General features: G+C 40.7%; 1 protein-coding gene across 2 annotated transcripts in view; it reads left to right on the forward strand.

Moving 5' to 3' along the window:
* Positions 1–22417, forward strand: part of SNX24 (sorting nexin 24) — a 170665-nt gene that overhangs the window by 144451 nt on the left and 3797 nt on the right. For both annotated transcript variants that reach the window (XM_081231565.1, XM_081231564.1), the window contains 3 exons: positions 17234–17328; positions 18700–18732; positions 19256–19320. In XM_081231565.1, coding sequence (XP_081087691.1) covers positions 17234–17328; positions 18700–18732; positions 19256–19320 — 193 coding nt within the window. The remainder of the gene's footprint in view (positions 1–17233; positions 17329–18699; positions 18733–19255; positions 19321–22417) is intronic.

Here is a 22417-nt window from a genome sequence, read left to right on the forward strand (position 1 = left end):
ATAAAGAGGTTGAAAAGGGTCTCATTTGAGTAGCAGGATAAGTCTGACAACAAACGGCAGCATCACAATTCCGTTTGGTTTATTTTCCCTGAGACTTAGGTGAGCAATTGCTTAATTTGTTGGTGATTTGTAAGCCACTAGTCTCACAACCCTCTTTGTTTATTTCCCTCTGTCATCCACTTTGGTTGAGTCTTGCTGATACATTCAGCCACACCCTGGCTGAGCTCCAGAACTTAAGGGAGGGGCTGTGGGCCCCCTTCTTGCCAGAGGGTGAGAGAGGAGCAGCTGACCCTTGAAGGACCAGAAGGTTATTAAAGAAGGAACTGCAAGTACCCTTTAGGGAGACAGTGCAACTGGGAACCAGTACAAGGCCTGGATGCTCAACTCACCTACCTCAAGGGGCAGACTCTCCACCTTAGAGGATCTGGGCTTGGTGTTATTAACAGCTAGTCATTTAACATCACAGAATTAGTTTTCCCATAAAATGCCCTTGATCCTATCTACCTCAAAGGTGGTGATGAGAATTAAGTGACCCAGTATATGTGGGGCCATTTGGCAATCCATAAAATATTATGCTGATACCAGATATTACTGTGGTTTTTTTAAATTAATTAATTAATTTTTATTTTTGGCTGCGTTGGGTCTTCTTTGCTGAGCACGGGCTTTCTCTAGTTGCGGCGAGCGGGGGCTACTCTTCGTTGCGGCGCATGGGCTTCTCATTGCGGTGGCTTCTCTTGTTGCAGGGCACAGGCTCTAGGTGCACGGGCTTCAGTAATTGTGGCTCACGGGCTTAGTTGCTCCGTGGCATGTGGGATCTTCCCGGACCAGGGCTCGAACCCATGTCCCCTGCATTGGCAGGCGGATTCTTAACCACTGCACCACCAGGGAAGCCCCAATATTACTGTTTTTCTTAGCAAACACCTTGCTTAATTTCCTGACTGTCTATAAATTCTTGCTACAACATTCTGTAGCAGCTGGACCTCAACTACTTTTGGTAAAGTATTTGCTGGGGTGGTACTTGTTATCTCCCAAAGTGTAACCTTACATCAGAAACTTCAGTTACAAAGTTTCTCTTTATATTAAGCCAAAATTTGCCTCCTCAGTATTTGCCTGTGTTGGGTTCTGCCTCTGGAGTAACCCTCATGCATGCAAAACACTGTTTTGGATGCAGAGGTAAAGGGTGAGTAAAGCAGGCTCAGTCCTGCCATCTTGGAGCTGGAGTGGAAGGGGCAAAAAACAAGTAAACTTATAAATAAAATAATTGCAAGCGCTATAAGGGAAACAAAAAATAAGGGAGCAAGAAAAAGATGATCTGGGAGTGAGAGCAAGTGCTTGAGTTTGAGTGGTCAGGGAAGGCACCTCTGAGGCGACATTTAGACCAAGACCTAAGACTGAGGAAAGTTAACCATGTCGAGTCTGAGAAGAAGGCTAAGGGAACAGCAGATGTAGAGGCTGTGGGAAGGAGCATAGGCCCACCGGTGGCTCTGAAGACTGCTCCGGCTGTAGCTTTATGAGCGAGTGGGAGAGGAGCTCCAGGTGACGCTGATGATAGGCTGAACATGGAAGGTGAAGGGAAGGAAGCTTTCCGCTTTGGCAGCTGGGTGGGTGGTGCCCTCATTTGCTGAGGTGAAGAAGGTGGTGGAGAAGGGGATGGCAGGTTTTTTTGGTTTTTTTTTAAGGAAACAGCAATTTCTGCTTTGCACATTTTGAATTGAAGATATCTTTAAGAAGCTCAAGTGGAGATGTTAAATAGGTATTTAGTTCTATGAGTCTGGAACCCAGAAGAAAGTTCCAGCCTGGAGAAATGAATATGCATCTCATCAGCATAAAGGTTTTAAAATCCATGGCGGTTGGTACGTTCAGATAAGACTGGGGAGACAAGAGGGCACTGGCTAAGCCTTGAAAAATCCCAACATTTTGAGGTCAGGTGGAAAAGGAAGAGGTAACAAAGGAGAGTGAAAACAAGATAGGAGGAAACCGGAGGGTTGCAAAAGCAAAGAAAAGAGTATTTCAGGAAGTGGGAGAGGGGTTGTTTGGCTGAGTGCTGGCTACTCAGAAGTTGAGTATGTTAAGGACAAAAGTGGCCATGGAATTTAGCAACACAGAAGAGATCTGTGACCTTGACAGGCTGCAAATGGTGGAAACCAAAGCCATTTTTGTAGAGGGTTGAGTAATGGATGAACTGGAGATAAGAAAAGGAAACAGCATCTGTAGAACAGTCATGAGAACGTATGCCATGAAAAGAAGCAGAGAAGTAAGCTGTGTTCTCTGAGAGATTTTTTCAATTTGTTTATTTTGTTCTGTGAGATACTAGAGCATATTTGTAAGCTGATAGGAATGATTCAGCAGAGATGATAGAAAGATGGATGGATGGATGGAAGGAAGGATGGATGGAAGGAATTAGATAAGTGAATAGGCAGAGGAGATAAGGGTTATAACTAAAGAAATATTTGAGAAAGTCAAGAGGTAGGCTGAGAGCCAGAGTATAACTAGAGGAATTGGCCTCTGAGAGAAGGAGTGGCACTTCCTCCTCTATAGCAGAAGAAGGAAGAGAGGATGATGGAAGGGTAATGTAGATAGAGAGGGGTGAAGATGAGGGACATCAAGTCTGGTGGCTTCTGTATTCTCACTGAAGTGTGAAGACTGTTTCTCAGCTTAGGGGGAGGGTGGAGGAAGGGGTAAGGGAGATTCAAAGAGAAGAGGAGAAGGTATGAGATGGATGATGGTGGTTCCTCTAGAGCAGTGGTTCTCAAAGAGTGGTTCCTGGACCAGTAGCATCAGCATCACCTGGGAACCTGGGAGTTTTTCAGAAATGCAATTTCTAAGGTCCCATACCAGACCTACTGGGTCAGAAACTTGGGAGGTGGAACCCAGCAATCTATATTTTAACAAGCTCTCTAGGTGATTCTGCTGCTGGCTAAAGTTGGAGAACCATTGTTCTAGAGAAGAGAAACAAGACAATGTTTTGTAGATAAGAACTTGAATTTAATGTGAAACCAGTTTCTTTGTACTGTGTGGTTTTCTCGTGGTGTTTAACAGCTGGGGTTGAGGCATGGATAAGAGATGCCAGGATTCAGCCAGAACTGAGGGATTCTGAGCACACAGAGTGGAGGGGGGGGCTTCATGGGGTTGGAGGCATTTCAGGGAACTGATTATCACGGTCAATCATGGAATCTGAAGCTGGACAAGGAGCACTGAAAAGTCCAAGGGGGCTGATGGAAGTGAGAAATCTCTAGATCAGTGGTTTGGACGTTTCACTGATAGGGGGGCAGCACCATTGCAAAGAAGGGCTCTGTGTAGCACAGCTAGGTCATGTCTAACCTCATTGGTCCACAGAGATAGTGCTTTAAAGATCTGACTAAAGGAGTTCTGTGTAAAAATTCCATAAAACAGATACTTTGGCCTGTGTGCATGCATCAGTGTATGCATTAAGAGGCCAGGAAGTTACAAGATAGTTGGATCTTATGCAAAGCACAAGCTTTTTTAAAAAAATTAACAATGACACAAGTAAAACCATATAAGAAAATGTTTACTTTCTTTAAATCAGCTTGTTAAATTATTCAGCTTCTGTGATAGATTATTTTTGTTCATCTTAAACTGCTGCTACTACTAAGAATCATAATAATAAATAATATTTATTAGGTACTTACAGTACAGTAGGCACTGTAGCAGTTTCTTTATAGGCATGAGTCTTATTTGATCACGACTACAACCTCTGGGGTAGATAATATTATTGACCTTGTTGAAGCACGGAGGACTTAAGAAACTTACCTATGATTAATTTTGAACAATTTAAGTGAATAAATGTTCAAAAGTGCATAAAATTCTTGTAAACAGAAACAACCTATTTACCATTTCTCCGTAACTATAAGATAATAAGGTGTAGTGCACTTGCTCAGTGGCCACCCCTAGGTGATGACACCCAGCTGAGCCTTGGGGAAACATACACGAAAATGATTTGTTGGCAGAAAATAGGAGCTTGCCTGTCAGGTGCTCCCTGGTGCCTCCCTGGATCCCTCCCTGGGCCATAGCTGGGCCAGGCTGGGGGGAAGCGTGGTTGAGTAGACCACTACCTGGGATGGTTGGTCTGGTAGACCAGTATGGTTAGTGTGTAGGCCTGACAAGGTGTCCAGGTTGTGCATTGGTCCCTCTGTTGTATTTGTACCCTTGTGTTTCTCCTGTATCTCTGCCTAGCCCCAGTGATGTCTGGCTTCTCAGCAGGCTGTGTACCAGGGACAGCCATGGGCAGGGAGCAAAAGTCAATCCAAAAATGTTATCTTCAGACACCAGAGGCACATCTTCCAGCTTTTTCTTCTTCTTCTTTTTTAATAAATCAGTGTTTTACCCTCAAACTGCTAAGATCTTCAAAATATAAAACTTCTGCTTGAAAATGTATATAGTCATTTTAACTTGCTAGAGTATCAGCGTAAATCTTTGCTGTCTCCCTTTAATTGCTCTTAATAGAAAGCTGTTAAAAGATCATAAAATTTGTGATTAAAAAGTTAAAGTAGAATTGTATTTTCTTCCACTAGCCAATGCTAAATTATTCCTTCTGGGTCACTTTACAGTGATTTGGACAATCCTTTGTAAAATAAATTTAATGAAACACCTTCCATTTCCATAGGGATACTGTCTGTGATTTGGTAGGATAATTTTCTGGATAATCAGCTTACATTTTTATTGTTTAGTCTCATCTCATTACCTATATGCTTGATTTCTTTACTATTTGGTAATGTGTGTTCTTAGCACCTGCTGTGTTAGGCAGACAAGTTTTTCATGTATTTGTCCTTTTCTTGCTTTTTATAGACAATGCAATGTATGTGTGAATCTAATGGCTTTTTGATTTTTCATAGACTATTCTTTATGTTGTGGACTTTTTTAAAGTAGTAAGTTAAAAATAAACATATCAGGGTTGGTTCTTTCCTCCCTTCCTTCTCCCCTTCCCTCTCCCCTTCCCTCATCCCTCCCCCCCTCCCTCCCTCCCTCCCTCCCTCCCTCCCTTCATTCCTTCATTCCTTCTTAAAGTATTCTTTTTTGTGTGTGTGTGGTATTCGGGCCTCTCACTGTTGTGGCCTCTCCCACTGCGGAGCACAGGTTCCGGATGCGCAGGCTCATGGGCCCAGCCGCTCCACGGCATGTGGGATCTTCCCGGACAGGGGCACGAACCCGTGTCACCTGCATAGGCAGGCGGACTCTCAACCGCTGTGCCACCAGTACTAAAATAGTGAATTAAAAGTAAAATAGCAGAGTTGGGTTTTTCCTTTTCTTCTCTCTATTTGTTAAAATATTCTACCCAGTACTCTGCTCTTTGGGCCAAAAATTGGACTTTATGATCTGCGGAGGCAAGAAGTCTGTATCAGCAGGGGTTTGTGTTCTACCACAGGTAACAGTCGAAATAAAAGGACTTAACTAAAAGTGGGGTTTCTCTTTCTCAGGCATATTATTTCCTCAAGCGTTACCAGTGGTGGGTAATTGTGGGTTTTGTTTCCGTAGCTCAAGATCGACAGGGATTGGATCTCTTTGATTCTTTTGGCCTTTCCCTTATGATCACAAGGTAACATATGAACTCAGAAACTACGCTCATGTTCCAGGAAAGAGGGGAGGGGAAAGGGGTGAAAAGATGAGGAAAAAGATGAGGACCAGCGGAGCCTGACTGTTCACTTTTAGGGAACTTTTTGGGTCTTTCCCATCCGGTGACTTCCACTGACACCTTAGTGGCCAGGTCTGCAACACGTGGCAGGGGAATCCGGGAAATGTGGGAGGGGTGTTATTGTCATTGTTTTTTGTTACTCCCGGTTGCTTTTTTTAGCTTGGCAATTTGCCAAAACCCCACCACCACCACCAAAAATTGGTGCTCCATTAATAAGGAAGAAGAGGAGCATGGATTTTGGGTGGGCAACCAACAGTCTGTGCCACAGCCTCCAGTGGCAGAAGGCAGGCAGAGAATTCAAGCTTAAGTGTAGAGTAGCTTTCCCTGCAGTCATTCTCTGCCTACTTCCTGGGAAACCTGGGAGCCTATCAGAAGAAGGCTGGTATAATCTGGAACCCCCCAGAAAAGGGTCCATGTTCACTGTTGAGTGTAAATCCCTAAATAGACATCGATAATTTAACTCCAAGTTATGGGAGGACTTATTTCAGCATCAGATTTGGGGGAAGGACCAGAGTAGGTGTGTTCTTCTTTCCATGGACTGAGAGCACAGGCTCCTGCTTGGACGTGATGTGGTGACTAGCAGCCAGGTACATATAGACCCACTCTCTCTTCTTTCATGCTGTTGTATTCCATCTCCCTTGGTGTAGTCCTTTTGGGCTACTGTTAACCCATCTGTGTATTTTATGTGAACAATTTCATTAACTGCATTTTTTGTTGCAGCCAAGAGGTCAAGGACCTCTTCCCCACTTCCTTTATAGACTTGTTCCTATATAGACTTGTTTTTAACTTTAGACCTATGAACCATCTCCACAAGGGCCACTTTTCATTTTTGGTACATTTCTCTGAGGACTTGCTACTGCACCTCAGAATAAGTCTCTGTCTCACTCTCTAGCTGCTTCCCACTACGTGTTCCCACTGAGTACCATGCACTATGAACTTCCAAGTTCAGCCTCATTCAAGGTTCTTAAATTCATGTAAAACATTAGTTGCATAACTTTAGCATATAAACAGGAAACTCAATGCAGTGCTTATACCTGGACAAATATAAAATACTGTTGGTGGTCTTCATTAAAAATTTTAAAAAGATATTTGCCCAGTACACTATGTCTTAGCTATAGTGCAGTGAGAATGTGTATACCTCGGAAGGCCTAATTGATCTAAACTACACCTCTTGAAACTCAGCTGTGCTGGGGCTGTGTCAAAGTGCACAGTATGTGAAGAAAGAGAATGCTAAATAAATCAGAGGAATAAAGTAGAGATTTGGGAGCATGTTTAAGGGACTTGAGAGAGCAAATTGTTTTCAAGCACTTTAAACACTTTAAAAACATCAATTCCTCAACACACATAGGCTATGCTAATTGTAAATCTTTCATTAAAAACCAATCTCCAGAGGCTCTCTCCAGGCAACATCTTACGAGCCTAGTTCTGATTTCTATTTCTTCTTTAAAGTAAAAAGATAGCGCTTCCATAAGCATATTCTATAATTTGTATTTCAATTGGTGTCTTACCATATTGTTTGAATAACTAAATCAGTTTTGGTTTGCTTTGTAATACATGATTTTATTCAAATGTATTAGTCCCCTGATTTTAGTTTTGACTTATAGGTAAGTAGCTAGTTTATTATTGCTTTCAGAATTTTTTTTCTCTATTTGAAGATCAAGAAAATGCCTCATAAATCTGGTGTTATCTATAATGTGTAATTGAGCCACATTGTTCTTCAACATATAGTTAGGTAATTCAAATGGATCAAAAGTATGTAAAATATGGCTTTAAAGCATTTTACCCAGTCAAAGAAGAATTGAGCAGGTCAGAAGTTGCCAAATAGGTTTTGAAATGTTGTGAGGCCAGATAATTTTGGTCTTTGCTTTTGCTTTATCCTCAGTTTTTTTTTTTTAATGTAGGACAGAAATTAATGAAATTTATTGTTCTTCTTCCTGGAGTCTTTATATACTTGTAAGAATTAGTTGCGATGCTAAGCAAAAATTTAAATCCAAAGAAAATTAGAAATGTATTTTAAGGGAGCTAAATTTCAGTAGTTCCATTAAATTTATCTATGGGTTCCATTAAATTTATAAATACAGTAGAAAAATATATATTGGAAAAGATAAAGGATTCCAATAAAATTTACTAAGAAAAGAATTAAACTATGTAGCCCAGTGCTGTTGTGCATGCATAAACATCAGTAAATATTTATGGAATGAATGAATGACTCAGTGAATAGGTACATCTGTAGATCAGTAGTTTTAGAGCTAGGGAGACCTAGGTTCCAGTCCTGCCTGTCCCCTTACCCTTTAAGAAACCTTGTACAGGTGATTTAGACTTTCTGAGCCCCAAATTCTTCATAGGTAGAATGTGGATAATGAAAGCATGTCATTGTTTTGTGAAAATTAAATAAGATAAAGAGCCCAGCACAGACCAGGTGTTAAATAAATATTGTTGTTATAAACTATATGAAAACTGCCTTATGTGGTAGGTTAAAATTGTTGAAAGTTAATATGACTCAGTCCAGTATTAATCATCACATCACATAAAATGATTCTTTTATTTCACACATAAAAAATGATAACTTAGCCCTACCTGAGGGTCTCAGGAATGTTTTCTAAGGGAGGTAACACTTGAGCTGAGACTTGAAGGAGAAGTAGGAGTTGGCCTGTTGAGAAGAGGTGGGAAGGGCATTTCTAATAATAGAGCTATACCCTAGTAAAAGTATTACTAAGGCTAAGGTAGACTATTTCAGTAGTGTTGTTTAGATTGGGCCTTACTGGCTCTTATAAGCTCTTTATGCACTGTAGTCAGAGTAATAGTCTATTGACCTAGGACTATATATCCTTATCAAAAAACAGTTGAGCATAATACTTCAATATATGCATATTTAATAATGTTTTATACACGTACTGCTATAAATCCATTAAAAATTAGAAAAGATAGGTTTTTTACTTTTTCATTATTTTTTATTTTAAATCTTTTTCTTATATATTTTCAATCTTTTTTAACATTTGTTTTTCTGAATCACAATTAATTATCTTGTTTAACTCTCCACATCTCTGTAACCCACTTTGGAGACCATTGGCCTATGAAAATCCGTTGAATATGGACAAAAGTTTTCCTAACAAAGTTTCTCAACCATGTTTCATGAGAGTTTAGGGTTTATAGTTTCTGTATCTGCAAGATCTCATGACTCCAATCTAGAAAATTAATATATCATTTCACAAAGCTGACTACATCTCAGTCAGGGCTGTACTTCCTCAGAGTAGAAGCAAAACCACTTGGGGGGGGAGGGGCATTCCCTGAACCTGGCCTAGCCTTTCCCACAGATAAAGCCCTGCAGAAGATGAGCTCATGAACCTAAACTACAAAACAGAAGAAAATGAACAGCTATGAGTGAGAGACACAAAAACAGGATTAAATCCCAAGAAGTTCAAGTAAAAGGACAATTGAATGGAAACCCAAAATTAAAATGTCTAAAATAATTGAAAGCGTAAGAAAAGATCATGAGCCTAAGAAAAGCAGAACAGGCAGATTTGAAAAGGAACCAAATATGAAATGAAAATCTAATGGTTAAAATTAACTCAGTAGATTAAGAAGCTGTTTAGAGACAGCCAAAGAGAGACTATAATGCACAGTCACTGGATCCGAGGAACACCACTGCTGTTCCAGTTGTAGTCAAAATACAAATCATCCTTCACATGACACAGAAGTCCTGCCCCACCTCTCCAGCTCAGGTTCTCCTACTTTATTGCTCAGCTTCATTGTTTCCTCAGGCACAGCCTCACTGGCCTTTCAGTTTTCCTAATGCCAGGCTTCCACCTTCCACAAGTCTTTGAACACATTGTGTTTTGAACAGTGTACTGTGCTGTGCATCTGAAATACCCCACTCCCTTTATCCCATTAGCTCATTCAACTCCCAGCCGAAGGGTCACTTTCCCAGGGAAGCTTTGTTAGTACTTCACAGGTTAATAGGGTGCTTTTTTTTTTTTTTTTTTACTGTTGTTTAAAGAAGGGATTTACTTCCTTCAAGGTACCTATTTCAGTTTGTAATCTCACATTCATCACTGTGATTATTTGAAAACCATCCATCTCCCCCACTAGATTGTAAGTCCTGGGAGGACAAGACCATGTTTGTTTGGTTACCCATTGTGCCAGTGGTTGTACTTAGTACCTGGTCAACAAATATCTTTTTTATCAATAGATATTCCAGAAACACAGAGGACATAAATTTTGGTATTAAAATAGTTCAGGGGCTTCCCTGGTGGCGCAGTTGTTGAGAGTCCGCCTGCCGATGCAGGGGACACGGGTTCGTGCCCCAGTCCGGGAGGATCCCACATGCCGCGGAGCGGCTGGGCCCGTGAGCCATGGCCGCTGAGCATGCATGTCCGGAGCCTGTGCTCTGCAACGGGAGAGGCCACAGCAGTGAGAGGCCCGCATACAGGAGAAAAAAAAAAAAAAGTTCAAAAGATGGTTGGTTTTCCAGTTGCTATTGTTCCATGGTTAGTTTTATCTTTTTAGCCCTATTATCAGAAATTAGATTTCTTCTGTCAAATCTTTCTGAAGCCAAGTGACTTTGTTTCTTTGCACAGATTCTTTACCGTTTTAAATGGGCCCTTGTCAGCAGCCTTCAGCTTTTAGTGCAAGTCCTCAGATTTCTTGCAAGATAGTCTGTAAAGCCCTGTGAAACGATAGCAGATGTCTATTTGAATCTAGGAATAGTTCAGTTTTCACCAGACACCGAGGAGACGTGTCTTGGGAAGGGTGGCACACACAAAGAAGGATGCGTGGTACACTGGGTTCTTCCAGAGCACATCTGATTTTTATTTTTTAGGTGGTCATGAGCCTTCGTTAGATCCATTTACCAGCTGACTTTTTTTAAAAGTGTTCCTTTGGTAACCTTACTGTGGTTCATTTTGTGAAATTGTGAGCAAGTGCTGGGGAAGGGTAAGTGGAGGACTGAGGACGGCACAGCCTCTGTGAGCTGGTAGGTTTTGTTCCCAGAGGACAGGGACACGGCAGCCCACTTACTGCCGTGAGGAGGTATTGATTTTTCTCCCTCCCTGTTCTTAGCTGTACCTCTGAAGTAGGTGTGGTGTGCAGCATCTTTCCTGGTGAAGAGAGGAAAAACTGTCATGAACTTTGTCACCTCAACCGTCGGGTATTTCAAACCAAACAAGGTGGAATAGGAAAAGAGCTTTCAGGACTCTTGGAAACCTCCCAACTTAGTTCAATACCCTGGCTTTTGTGACTGAGAGGTTCCTTGCAGTTGTTAAAAAACCTTGATAGACAATGGGAAGAAATATGGTGGGTTTTTTTTTCTTTAATGTTTTGAAAAGAGAATAAAAGGATCAAATCAGTGAAAACAGCGCAGCTTTGTGCAGTGATCTTGGAAGGTTAGCAAAGTGGTCTTGTCCAAGTTTTCAGCAAGATGTTCTGTTCCTGTTATAATTGGCTGCTGGGTAGGTTTGGACCTAACTAGAATGCCAGCGTTCGATTTCACCGTGTCCTCGGTGGAGATATGTCACCGTTTATGCTCGCCTTAGTGACAATTTTCTAAAATGGAAACTCATGGGAAATCATTACAGTGTTTATATGTCTCCCTTTTCGGACGGCGTTATCCTGTGATATTTTACCAGTGTTTTCCACTGCATGATGGCATCTAGTGAAGGTTAAGGCAGAACAGGTCCCTCTGTAATTTTGTGACTACATTTTACTTACTGAAGAAGAAAAGATAACTGACAATTAAGTATTTGGGATGTCACAGAAAGCACATGTGCAACTAATCAATGGTATCCTTTGGGAACATGATTTTATAAAGCTGATAATGTAGAAAAATCGGGATTTTGTGATTTCTGTTACATGATGATAATTGCACCTTTTCAATAAAAGAGACATTTCTCCTGGAGTAAACATTGAGCTGGAAGAGGATGCTGCTACCAATGCTATTGTTTTTCTGCTCCCTTTAGGCAATTTTTTGGTAAATATTTTCATAGAGATTTTTTTTCCATTCTTTTTTTAGAGTGATATTTCTGGTCTATAATAAGGAAAGTTATTTATTCTTCTGTAACTGAGTAACATGGTTGTAAAGAATAATAATTATTTTTTTCTTCTTACAAGGTACACTCAATTGCCCATTTTAATATTTATCAGAGTTGGATATAGTCTTAGCAAAGTCTGTTACATAATATATCACACACTTGTTACAGTTCTTTGATTTAGCCCCATTTCCTTTGTGCATCTTAATAGCAACCTGATTTTTAGCCTATGTACTTCCTGAGTGGTAAATTGGCTGGAAATTACTGTGGTTTTCTGTTAATTCTGTAGCATCTCCAGTCTGCATGTGTATGAAAGAGCAACTAAAAGATGTTCAGAACCCAGATATTTAGAAGCTCTTATGATTCCTACTCTTCCCATGCATGTGCCACTTTTCCTATTTTTATGGCACAAGCTTCAGCTAGAGATAGATTCCTTCTCTGCTAGTTTGGACAGTAGTTTCTTCTTGTTCCAGCAGCTTTGGAAACTGCCACCCTCCTTAACAGAATGGTTAGTTAACTTAAAGACCACATTATCTCCTTGGTCCTCCACCACCTCATTCCATGCTTGGTACCCACTGTTGAGTGACCTCTTCATATGGACACTATTTTAATCTTTTAGTCATTTTCATCGCTTGCCTCTAGCTCTTCCTGAGTTTATTCTTATTTCCCTTTCCTTGGGGATTAAATAATATTGCTTTCAGTGGAGTGAGAGGATTCCTCAGCTCATTTTACACCTTTGTGGAAGCAGGACTGCCTTGCTGACTTACCAGTTGTGACCAACAGCACTTGTGACCTACTCTCCAACTTGCATCTGGAGATTAATTAATTCTGCCTCTTACAGTATTTGACTCAGTACTTTAACCTGTACGATTTAATGGGATTATTTCCAACTTTTTCTTCAACTTGTTATGCTCATTTTGAATTCTGACATTTTACTGTGTAAATTAGCTACCCAGCCATGCATTCCAACTTGCATGCAGTGTCAGGACTCTACCATCAGAGTAATTAGTTAATCAGTTAGAAAGCACCAGGCCTGGGACTATCACTGCCCAGTGGTTCAAAATGCCCATCTCATAACAGGTGTGGTGTACTAGTGCTTCATCAGCTGTACTCTGTGGAAATAGAGTTTAAATCTTACTTTCCCTCCATTTTGCTAACTTTGGGAACCTTCAACACCACAGCTTATTGAATTCTAGAGTTATATTTAGAAGACATAGAAGCCATAAATATGAACTGCTTTCTAAATCCGGTACAGCAGTAGATTTTGGACTTTCAGAAAAAAATCCTTCACCGGACACGGCCAGACAAATATTTTCAACCACAGCCTAAAGCTGAAAGCACTCATGAAGTCTAATACAAGGCAGCACACACTCCAGCGGGGTTCTAATTGACAAAGAGGTAGAAAACTGAAACAAGAAGGCTAGCGTGTCCTTTGGGGAGCTGGCATCCAGCACGGGCCCAGCAGTGCTTCAGGCTCCAGGCCAAATGAAAAGTGTGCCCAGCAGCATTGCTGCCACATCAGAGCTACAAGCAGGCATCTTTGGCTGGGCTGTCAGGGGTCTATTGGACCCCCTACCACTCGCAGCACAATTATATATGTGTGTGTATTTTTCAGCAAGCAAGATTCTCAGCTTTCATCATTTTCAAAGGGATCCATGAATCGTAGAGGACTAAGAAGCTCTGTTTGTTAGATAGACAATAATCCAAACCTCCAAAACCAATAAAATAGATGGTTGAGAATTGATACAAGAAAAAAATTCAAAGGAAACAGAATTAACATTTATCGAATGCTAATTGCATGCCAGAGACTCTTGGAGACATCGCCTAATCCTCACAATGACCTTTAAGGTAGACAGAGGAGATACTCAAACCCAGGTCTTGCTCTAAAGCTACATATTCCTGCTACACCACTTGCCTCTGCAAAGAATGAAAATGACCATTCAATTTACCATTGAAGATAAATCAAAAATAAAGATAAGCAAGCTAAAACAACAGGGAAATATTATTTGATATTTAAAATGTTGTTTATATATATATATATATATATTTTTTTTTTTAATCAAAAGCTTATCTAGTGAATAGGTCTGGTGATTTAGACCAGACTGGGGTCCCAAGCATGTGGGATGGCCCAGGGTGCAGCGTCAAGAAGGAGTGGTTCTTCTTGAGCGGAAGCTTTTCAAGAAACAGAAGAGGGGGCTTCCCTGGTGGCGCAGTGGTTGAGAGTCCGCCTGCTGATGCAGGGGACACAGGTTCGTGCCCCGGTCCGGGAGGATCCCACGTGCCGCGGAGCGGCTGGGCCCGTGAGCCATGGCCGCTGAGCCTGTGCGTCCGGAGCCTGTGCTCCGCAACGGGAGAGGCCACAGCAGTGAGAGGCCCGTGTACCGCAAAAAAAAAAAAAAGAAAAGAAACTGAAGAGGATTTAAATGAAACAGTTGTGAGGCCCCACTTCACTGATGGGTCACTCATGGAATGTGGTCATGTGTTTCTGAACCAAAAGATTTGGTTGACCTAATACATTTTCTCTGTTGCATCTCTGTACTAACTAATGACAGTCATTTCACTTATACATATGTATTAAATTAGGTAAATTCTACTCTATTATACTCTGTCTCTGGGCTTAAGTATTAATTATTTTCTTACAAGCCTTCTTAGCACAGTTGAGGAGATATTCCCTCCGCATAACCGAAAGCTTGACTAACACCCTCCCCCCGCCAGTGCTGCTTTCTTACAACTGTAAATCCTGAAATCCACACTGGTCATTGTTTTATAGAAAATATTATTTGAGAATATTCAGTGAACATTTAACAAAAATGCTCACAAATTTCGGAAGTTTTCGATATTCTTTTTTTCTAGTATATCTGACCTAAAACAACATGATCATCTATTTGGAGCACTCTGGGGAGGCTGAGCAGGATTAATTCCCATCCTGGTGTTGCAGTGTAAACAGCTTTTTGCCTGTCTTTTGTCATTAATGATCACGCTGTAGATGTAGTCAGTGCATTGTAAGCCAATCTGTCAAGGCAAATAAACAATTCACCTTGTTAAAATTCCCTAAATCTTGCATTAATAAAACGAAAGTAACCCCCCTGAACACTCAAGAGATGTCCTCCTCCATACTGCAGTGATGGATGACATGTCTAAAGATCCTGGAAATTAAGTAGTTCAGGTCATTAAAAGTGTCCCACACTTGTTATTGATTTAATTTATTTTAAAAGATGGGGGTGGAGATAATAATGGTTACCCCCTCCCCTGTTTTTTTTAATCTGAAAGCTACCACTTGTTCACATAATTAAAACTATTGCCAGGGTGAACAGCTCAATATTTGTTACAACATTAAGCTTTATTATTCAAATAGGTATTATCCTCTTAAATAGATATCTACAAGTACAAGCTGATAATCATTGCAACTTGTATTATGGCAAAAAAATTCCTTGGAACTTCATATGTATCATGATTCCTAGAACCTTTGATTTGGGGCACTGAAATAATGACCTTCTGGGCACCCCAAAAATATTCTCAGATAGATAAAAATTTAGATGAAAACCAAATGAGTTGACGGAAAGAAACAGAAATAGTAATGGAAGAATAACCCTGGATGGGGGGGGGTTCTCTCCATTTTATGAATTTTTCATTTTTCTACTTTATAATCAAGAAAAAAGTAAACATTTTAGAAAGATGGAGGGATGGATGCGAAGGCATTTAGAGAGTGCAGATTCTGTGTCACTGTATTCTAAGGAAGTTTAACTTACGTGTGTGTTTACTTGTTTATCACTAATTTTCTCCACCAGCCCACATTCTATTGACCTGTAGTATTCACTGCCATATCCTAGTGCCTAACATAATAGGTGCTCCGTAAATATTTGTTTAATGAATAAAGTATTACCCCAAATATCTTTATTTTCGTCTTTTTTATTTCTTAAACTTCAGTGGGTACAATGACCATGTAAGGAATAGTAAGAGCCCCAGACAAGGCTGGATCTCCAGATTACCCCTCTCCAGGGACTGAACAGCAGGACAGTTGAGCACTAGTATAGTACAGAGGTCAGTGTGCTAGCACTGGTGATCTCTGTAGCAGCGTATTCCATTTTATATGTCCTGAACTGGGTAAGAGAATTCCAAAACATGGTGAGAATTGGGGCAGCTCCAGATGTAATTTATGGCTAAAAACAATACATTATATAGAATTATGTGTATACAGAAAACACACAATTTGACCTTTTTCACGTGTTATGTATCTTTTGCATCACTTTGCATAGCTGTTCCTGATCAGCTGTATGAATGACATTTCAGCATCAATTCTCATTGTGGTTTTTTTTTGTTTTTTTTTTAACATTTTTATTGGAGTATAATTGCTTTACAATGGTGTGTTAGTTTCTGCTTTATAACAAAGTGAGTCAGTTATACATACACATATATCCCCGTATCTCTTCCCTCTTGCATCTCCCTCCCTCCCACCCTCCCTATCCCACCCTTCCTATCCCACCCTTCTAGCTGGTCACAAAGCACAAAGCTGATCTCCCTGTGCTATGTGACTGCCTCCCACTAGCTATCTATTTTACATTTGGTAATGTATATATGTCCATCAATTCTCATTGTTTTTTAAACAATATGTACTTACTGGGGGGAAAAAGCCATGGTAAATTATAAAAATGACCCTTAAGAATAGTTACATTAATTTTAGAGATTATTGCACAACGTCTGATGCTTTTCCCATGGTCTTTGTAAAAAAAGGGCGGGGGGAGCAAATGTGCAATCATTTCTCTGGCAGACTCTTTCAAAAATAAATATATATGAAAATTCACTCTTACAGTTCTCTATTAGATTTCTCCTTGAAATTGCATAATTTGGATATCTGAGAACTGACATGGTTATGCCATTATGGCAGCTATTTAGCAGAGCTCCCTAAATGGAAGAACTCTATAGATTTTTTTTTCAGCATATACACTGATTTACACTTAGTGGTAAAACTGTTACTGACCCTTTAAGTGGAGCTGTCCAAATAGCAATAAATGTCCGTTGATCCTATTGCTGAAACAGGTGTTAGCTGAAGGATCTTGACTAAATCTTCCAGTTAAAAAAGCCATGTATAGTATTTCCTGAACAGTAGTGGTTTCTTGTAGATAGACACACACACCCCCCCACACACACACACAATTTCAGATCACTTTATCACTAAATAAGGAAAACTTGATGTAACTATCTCTTCAGTATTATTGATGTTCCCAGGTTTTTAAAATACTCATTCTGGATTAGTACCTCCGTGAAGGCAGGAACTGTGTCTACCTGGTGCCTGGCTGTCTTGCCCCCAGTCAGCATCTGAAGTATATATAGTAGATGCTCCGCAAATGCTGCTTGGGTGAAAGAATAGATAAAATGGAGCATTTGCTGACACTGAATAACATGTGTGTTGGCCTAAATTCTTGGTGGGTGAAATGGGTAATTTTGCTTTTGGGTAATAATGCTGGTAAGAACTTTGATGGATGGTTATGACTTTTCAAAATAGTTTATTTGGTTGATTGCCTAGCAAACTTCACTTTCTAATTGTTTTCTGCTTTCACAGGCTGTCATTCTAGAAAATGAAGAACTTCCCAAACTGTTTCTTGATTTCCTAAATGTGCGACATTTGCCCTCTCTACCAAAGGCAGAGAGCTGTGGGTAAGAGTTGTTTACCTATTGGACATGTATCTTAAGTTACTTTTCAATCACTTATTGGCCTAACAAATAACACAGGTGGTGCGGAGGGCCAACCTGGCCACACCCATTCTTTTGGCTTGGGACAGCACTCGCTCGCCCCCTGCTTGTAGTCAAAGGAATTGCTCCTGAGTCTTGTGGCCAGGTGACCAACACTCAGTAATTCAGGTTTAAACTTGAAGAATTGACTTTTTAAATTATACTTTTATATGGAATGGTGTTACATGATGGGAATTATAAATCTAGATAGCTTATTTAGAGACTAATGTTTATTTGTGAATACATGTGCAAAGTCTATATCCCCTTGGCACATTTATTCATATACTCTTTAAAGCTGTAAATGATCTTAGAAGTGATTTTATCCAATTCGCTTCATTTTAGAGTTGAGCAAACTGACACACAGGAATAAAGTGCCTTTGCTAAGATCTCTTGCCTGGTAGCTGGCAGAGCCCAGGCCTCTGGCATAAGCTCTTTCCCCACTGTCCTGCTGCCTCTCCCTCAGAAACTTCTAAATGGGGGGCTGCACATCCTAATCCCTCTCTGCCAAGAAACCACACATCTGACATCAGCAGCAACTGGGAAAAGTTCTTCTGAAGAATTAACTCTGAAACAAGCCACTCGCCCAGCTCTGGGCACCTGTGTTGATCTGGCGTCAGAAGGCAGTCGACAACATCTCTTACCTGTTAAATCTATTTACAAAGAACCACGTCATCACAAACTCTCTGCAGGTCCAAGTTGGAGAGAGGGTTCTATGCCTTTTCTTGCTGCCTCCAGACCTGCCTGAATGACTCACACTAACTACAAGATGTTCAAGCTAACCACACCCAAAGTTGTGTTAAAACCCAGCCATCTGCTGGATGAGAGGCTAACACCTGTCACGGCTCCCTCACCAGCAGTGTTTACTCAGGGCCACTTTTCAGTCAGCTCAGAACAAGAATCGTACACCTCACTCACCAAGTCGTGTGCATGGTCAGTGCTTCCTGTTCCAGTTTGGTGCATTTGCTGGGAGGTTGGGCTTCATATGTAGTTGTGTATTTTTTAAGAAGAGATAGTGGGAATGAAATGAGTGAAATCTTTTCTCCATTATATAAGTCCAAAAGCAAAACCATAGGATTTCTGAGTGACCTCCAGGAAAATTGAAATTCAAGACTATTGCAGCCTTAGGGTTCCTTAGAATGAGGCATCAGCCACGCTGTGACTGTGAAAATACCTAAGTCTCTTTTCAAAATGTCTCCCAATTCAGAACTCTAAGAATACTGGCTATTTCTTCTTTTGTTGACATAAATACTGACACAACTTTTATGGTCTTCTTTTCTTTTTCAAAAAAAAATTTAGATCTTTTGATGAGACAGAATCTGAAGAGTCAAGGTAAGAACAAACACCAGTCAGTCAGGAGTTATACAAACCAAGAATGGGACTAAGGTTTTGTTAAACATTTAATTACCATCATCTAATTGTTTCAAGTCAAGGTTTTCTTGAAAACCTTTGCTAGAAAATTGATTTTAAGATGATAAATATTTGATGGGAAGTTACAGAAGTAACCATTCTATTTAAGGCTAGAGGAATAAAGTCCTACATTATTTCATACAAGTAATAAGAATACATTTCATCAATAATCATACTACAAGATTTTTTTAAAAAATCACTTTGCAGCAGTGATTTATGGTATAGATTGTATATCTGCTTCGAATTCCACAAAGACATGTTTGGAAGATGAGTGCACTGCTGGTTTGTTCCTCCAGCTCTGCTTGCTATTATTCACCCGCACCGTTAGATACAAAAACCTTGAGATGTCCCCGCACAGCAGTTTGATCCCCTCAAAGCTAGTTTGTAGTGTTTTCTGTTTACCATCGTCCCCTGATGCTGACATGCCTGTTCTTGACCTTTCCAGCAAACTGTCCCACCAGCCGGTGCTGCTGTTCCTCAGGGATCCATACGTCTTGCCTGCAGCCAGCGGTAATCAAACCTGTCATCTGCTAACAGCTCTTTACTGATCTGACCCTGCACCACATAAACCACATTTTTAATACAGGTCTAACAGAGTGACATTGGCCAGGGCTTAATAATCTGCCAATAAACCAGTGCTCTTGGTGTAAGAGACATTCAGAATTTTAATTGGGGCAGGCCTTTCAGGAGGAAATGTAATTTTTCCTTCTCTCTTGCCAGGCTGTTTTGAATTAGAGTAATAAGAGGGAAAGGTATTTATTGTCCTTAATTTTGGGGGTGGTGTTATTTTGGCTTCTGCTGGTTTTTATCTAGGGTTTGAATCCAAGGTTCCAGTCCTTTTTTAAAATGCTTCTTTCCAAAAGCTGTGTATATACATTGCATGCGTATCTCCATTTCCATTTAGATTACAGCATCTTTGACAGTCAGATACACATTTTTTAAAGTTGTATCTTTAAGTATAATGACTTAATTTAAGCGTAAATATAATTTGGTATTTTAGCCCGAGTCCTTTCTTTGTGCCAAGAAATTTAAGTTATTCAGAGTCCCTCTCAAAGTGTTCTGATATGCAGCTCTTCATGAGTACATTCTCAGACATTAGCTCATTTAATTTCCTTAACAACCTTATGAAATATGCAGGGCAGGTATCATCATTCGCTCCTGAGCAAACTGGGGCTCAGGGAGGTCCCTGATTTGCCCAGTCTCACAGGTCTGGTGGGTGGATCCCTTTTTGCCTAATCTCTCCTTCTGTGCTCTTTGCATATAGTGAATTTTCAGCCTTTGTTTCTGAGAGTAACTAAATAGCATAGCAGCTAAATAGCAATAGATAAATTATCTGTGGACGCCATTCCTACATTCTGACAATAAAACCTTATCACCAGCAAGAGAGAGGGGACTGTTCTCTGTGGCAGGGATGCTTGTGTGCTCAGATCACCCACTTAGCTATCAGTTTAAAGAAGGCCAACTAGGACGCAGCCCCGCTCTGTTGAGGGACCGTTCTAGAAGAAAGCTGCCTTTGCTATACAACCACACACGAATGTGGTCTCGTAGTATCTTCTCTATAAAATCCCTTCAGTGAGGAATAATCTCCTTTCTTTAACATTTGCTTCCCACGTGTAACAAATATGCCTGGTGCGTTAGTTGATACCATGTTAACAAGACGTTACATTTAACAAATATTCATGATGTAACCTAGTGTAGATTAAGTGGGCAGTGGGGTTTTTTTTCTCAACCAAATGAACTTTTTTTTTTTTAATACAGCAGGTTCTTATTAGTCATCCATTTTATACACATCAGTGTATACATGTCAATCCCAATCTCCCAATTCATCACACCACCACCTCCACCCACCACCGCTTTCCCCCCTTGGTGTCCATACGTTTGTTCTCTACATCTGTGTCTCAATTTCTGCTCTGCAAACCGGTTCATCTGTACCATTTTTCTAGGTTCCACATATATGCGTTAATATATGATACTTGTTTTTCTCTTTCTGACTTACTTCACTTTGTATGGGGCAGTGTTTTATGAAGTATTCTTACTAGCTTTTAAAAATGGTTCCACAAGTACTTTCTCCAGGTATTGTTTCTGCTCAGATATTTTAAGCATTTGACTGAAATTCCTATAAAAGTGTAGAGAGTAGAACGATCACTGTGGACTGGAGTAGCCAGGATGCTTTCTGGAAGAGGGCAGATATTTTATGATCCTTAAATCCAATTCATCCAGCTTCTTAAGCAGCATGTGCTGTGCACTTGGCTTGACCATGAAGAACGGGAGGAACTTTCTGGGAAAGAGCCTCAGCGGCAAATGTCTGGAGTTAGAAAGAATAAGAAGTATGGATCATCGGTAGAATATTGATGTAGTTGAACAACTTGCACAGAAAGGGGATTCCTCCTTGAGAGTAAATGTGAATCATGAATTTGATGTAAAGGAGGTATGAGAGAGCCAGCCACTACATCTCCTTTTGTGGAACTTTGGCCGAGCCCATGTCATAAATCAGATTCCTATTGTCTTAGAAGTATTATACTAGTGATACATTATTGCAACTCTTTAGCATTTAGTTTAAAGATAAATTTTACTTGCATCCCATGTTCGTGTTCTAAGGCCTCTTAACAAAATGTTGAGGTTTCTGTTCCAGGTACAGAATCTGGAAGTACCTTCACAGATACACTGACACCCATAAAAATCAGAGGAGTGTCTGTCTTTAAAATTCTGGCAGTTAAACACTATCCTCATATAAAATGCTAAAAATAAAACATTATTCTCTTAGCATATGCTTTTTGGCCTTCGTTTTGAGTTTTCTGGGGAATTCAAAATAACTTTGGCTCAGGTCCCCAGTGACTGCAGTGTGGCTAAGCTCCGTGGGCTTTTCTCAGTCCTCCTCCTTGACCTCTCATTAACTTTAGCCACTGGTGACCACTTTCCCCTCCTTCAAACACCATCTCCCCTTGGCTTTCCCACCTTCCTGCTTTTCTTCCAGGCTCTGGCAGCTCTCCTGAAGGCTGTCCTAGACCCTCTGCTCTTCTCACTTTACTTTCTTTGGAACAATCTCCTTGCTGTGGCCTTGATGGCCTTGAGTATACAGCTGAGTCACACTACTATTTTTCCATCCCAACCCTCTCTGTGAGCCCCAGACTCTCACCGTGGTTGACAAGGCCCCCCGTGGGCTGGCCCTGGCCCACGTGTCTGCCGGGACCCCCTCACACACTCTGGTCCAGCCACACTGCAGTTCTTTCTGGACCTCAGACGTGCTGAACTCTTTCCCCGCCGGGCACTTGCTGTTTCCTCCCCCTCGAACCCTCTTGTCCTCACACATTGTTGGCCCTCTCCTCTTTCAGGTGCAGCTTCAGGGAGCCTTTGCTGGCTCTGCTTTCAAGTAGCCTCCAAGAGCCCCTCCACCCCCTTACTTTTTTTTTTTAAGCTTCACAATAAATGTTTATAAAAACAAATGAAAACCACCAAAACCTTTCCCAAATCACATTCCTTCTCATCACCTCTCAAAGGGAAGCAAAGGCAAGGGCAGTTTTCTGAGTAATTTAAGCAGTGATGGACATTGTATCTAATGATACATGTAATGAAGCCAAAATCCAGTTTAGAGTGGAGTAAACTGTAA

This window comes from Mesoplodon bidens (genome assembly GCF_964165515.1).
Source record: "Mesoplodon bidens genome assembly, chromosome: 4".
Classification (NCBI taxonomy): Eukaryota; Metazoa; Chordata; class Mammalia; order Artiodactyla; family Ziphiidae; genus Mesoplodon; species Mesoplodon bidens.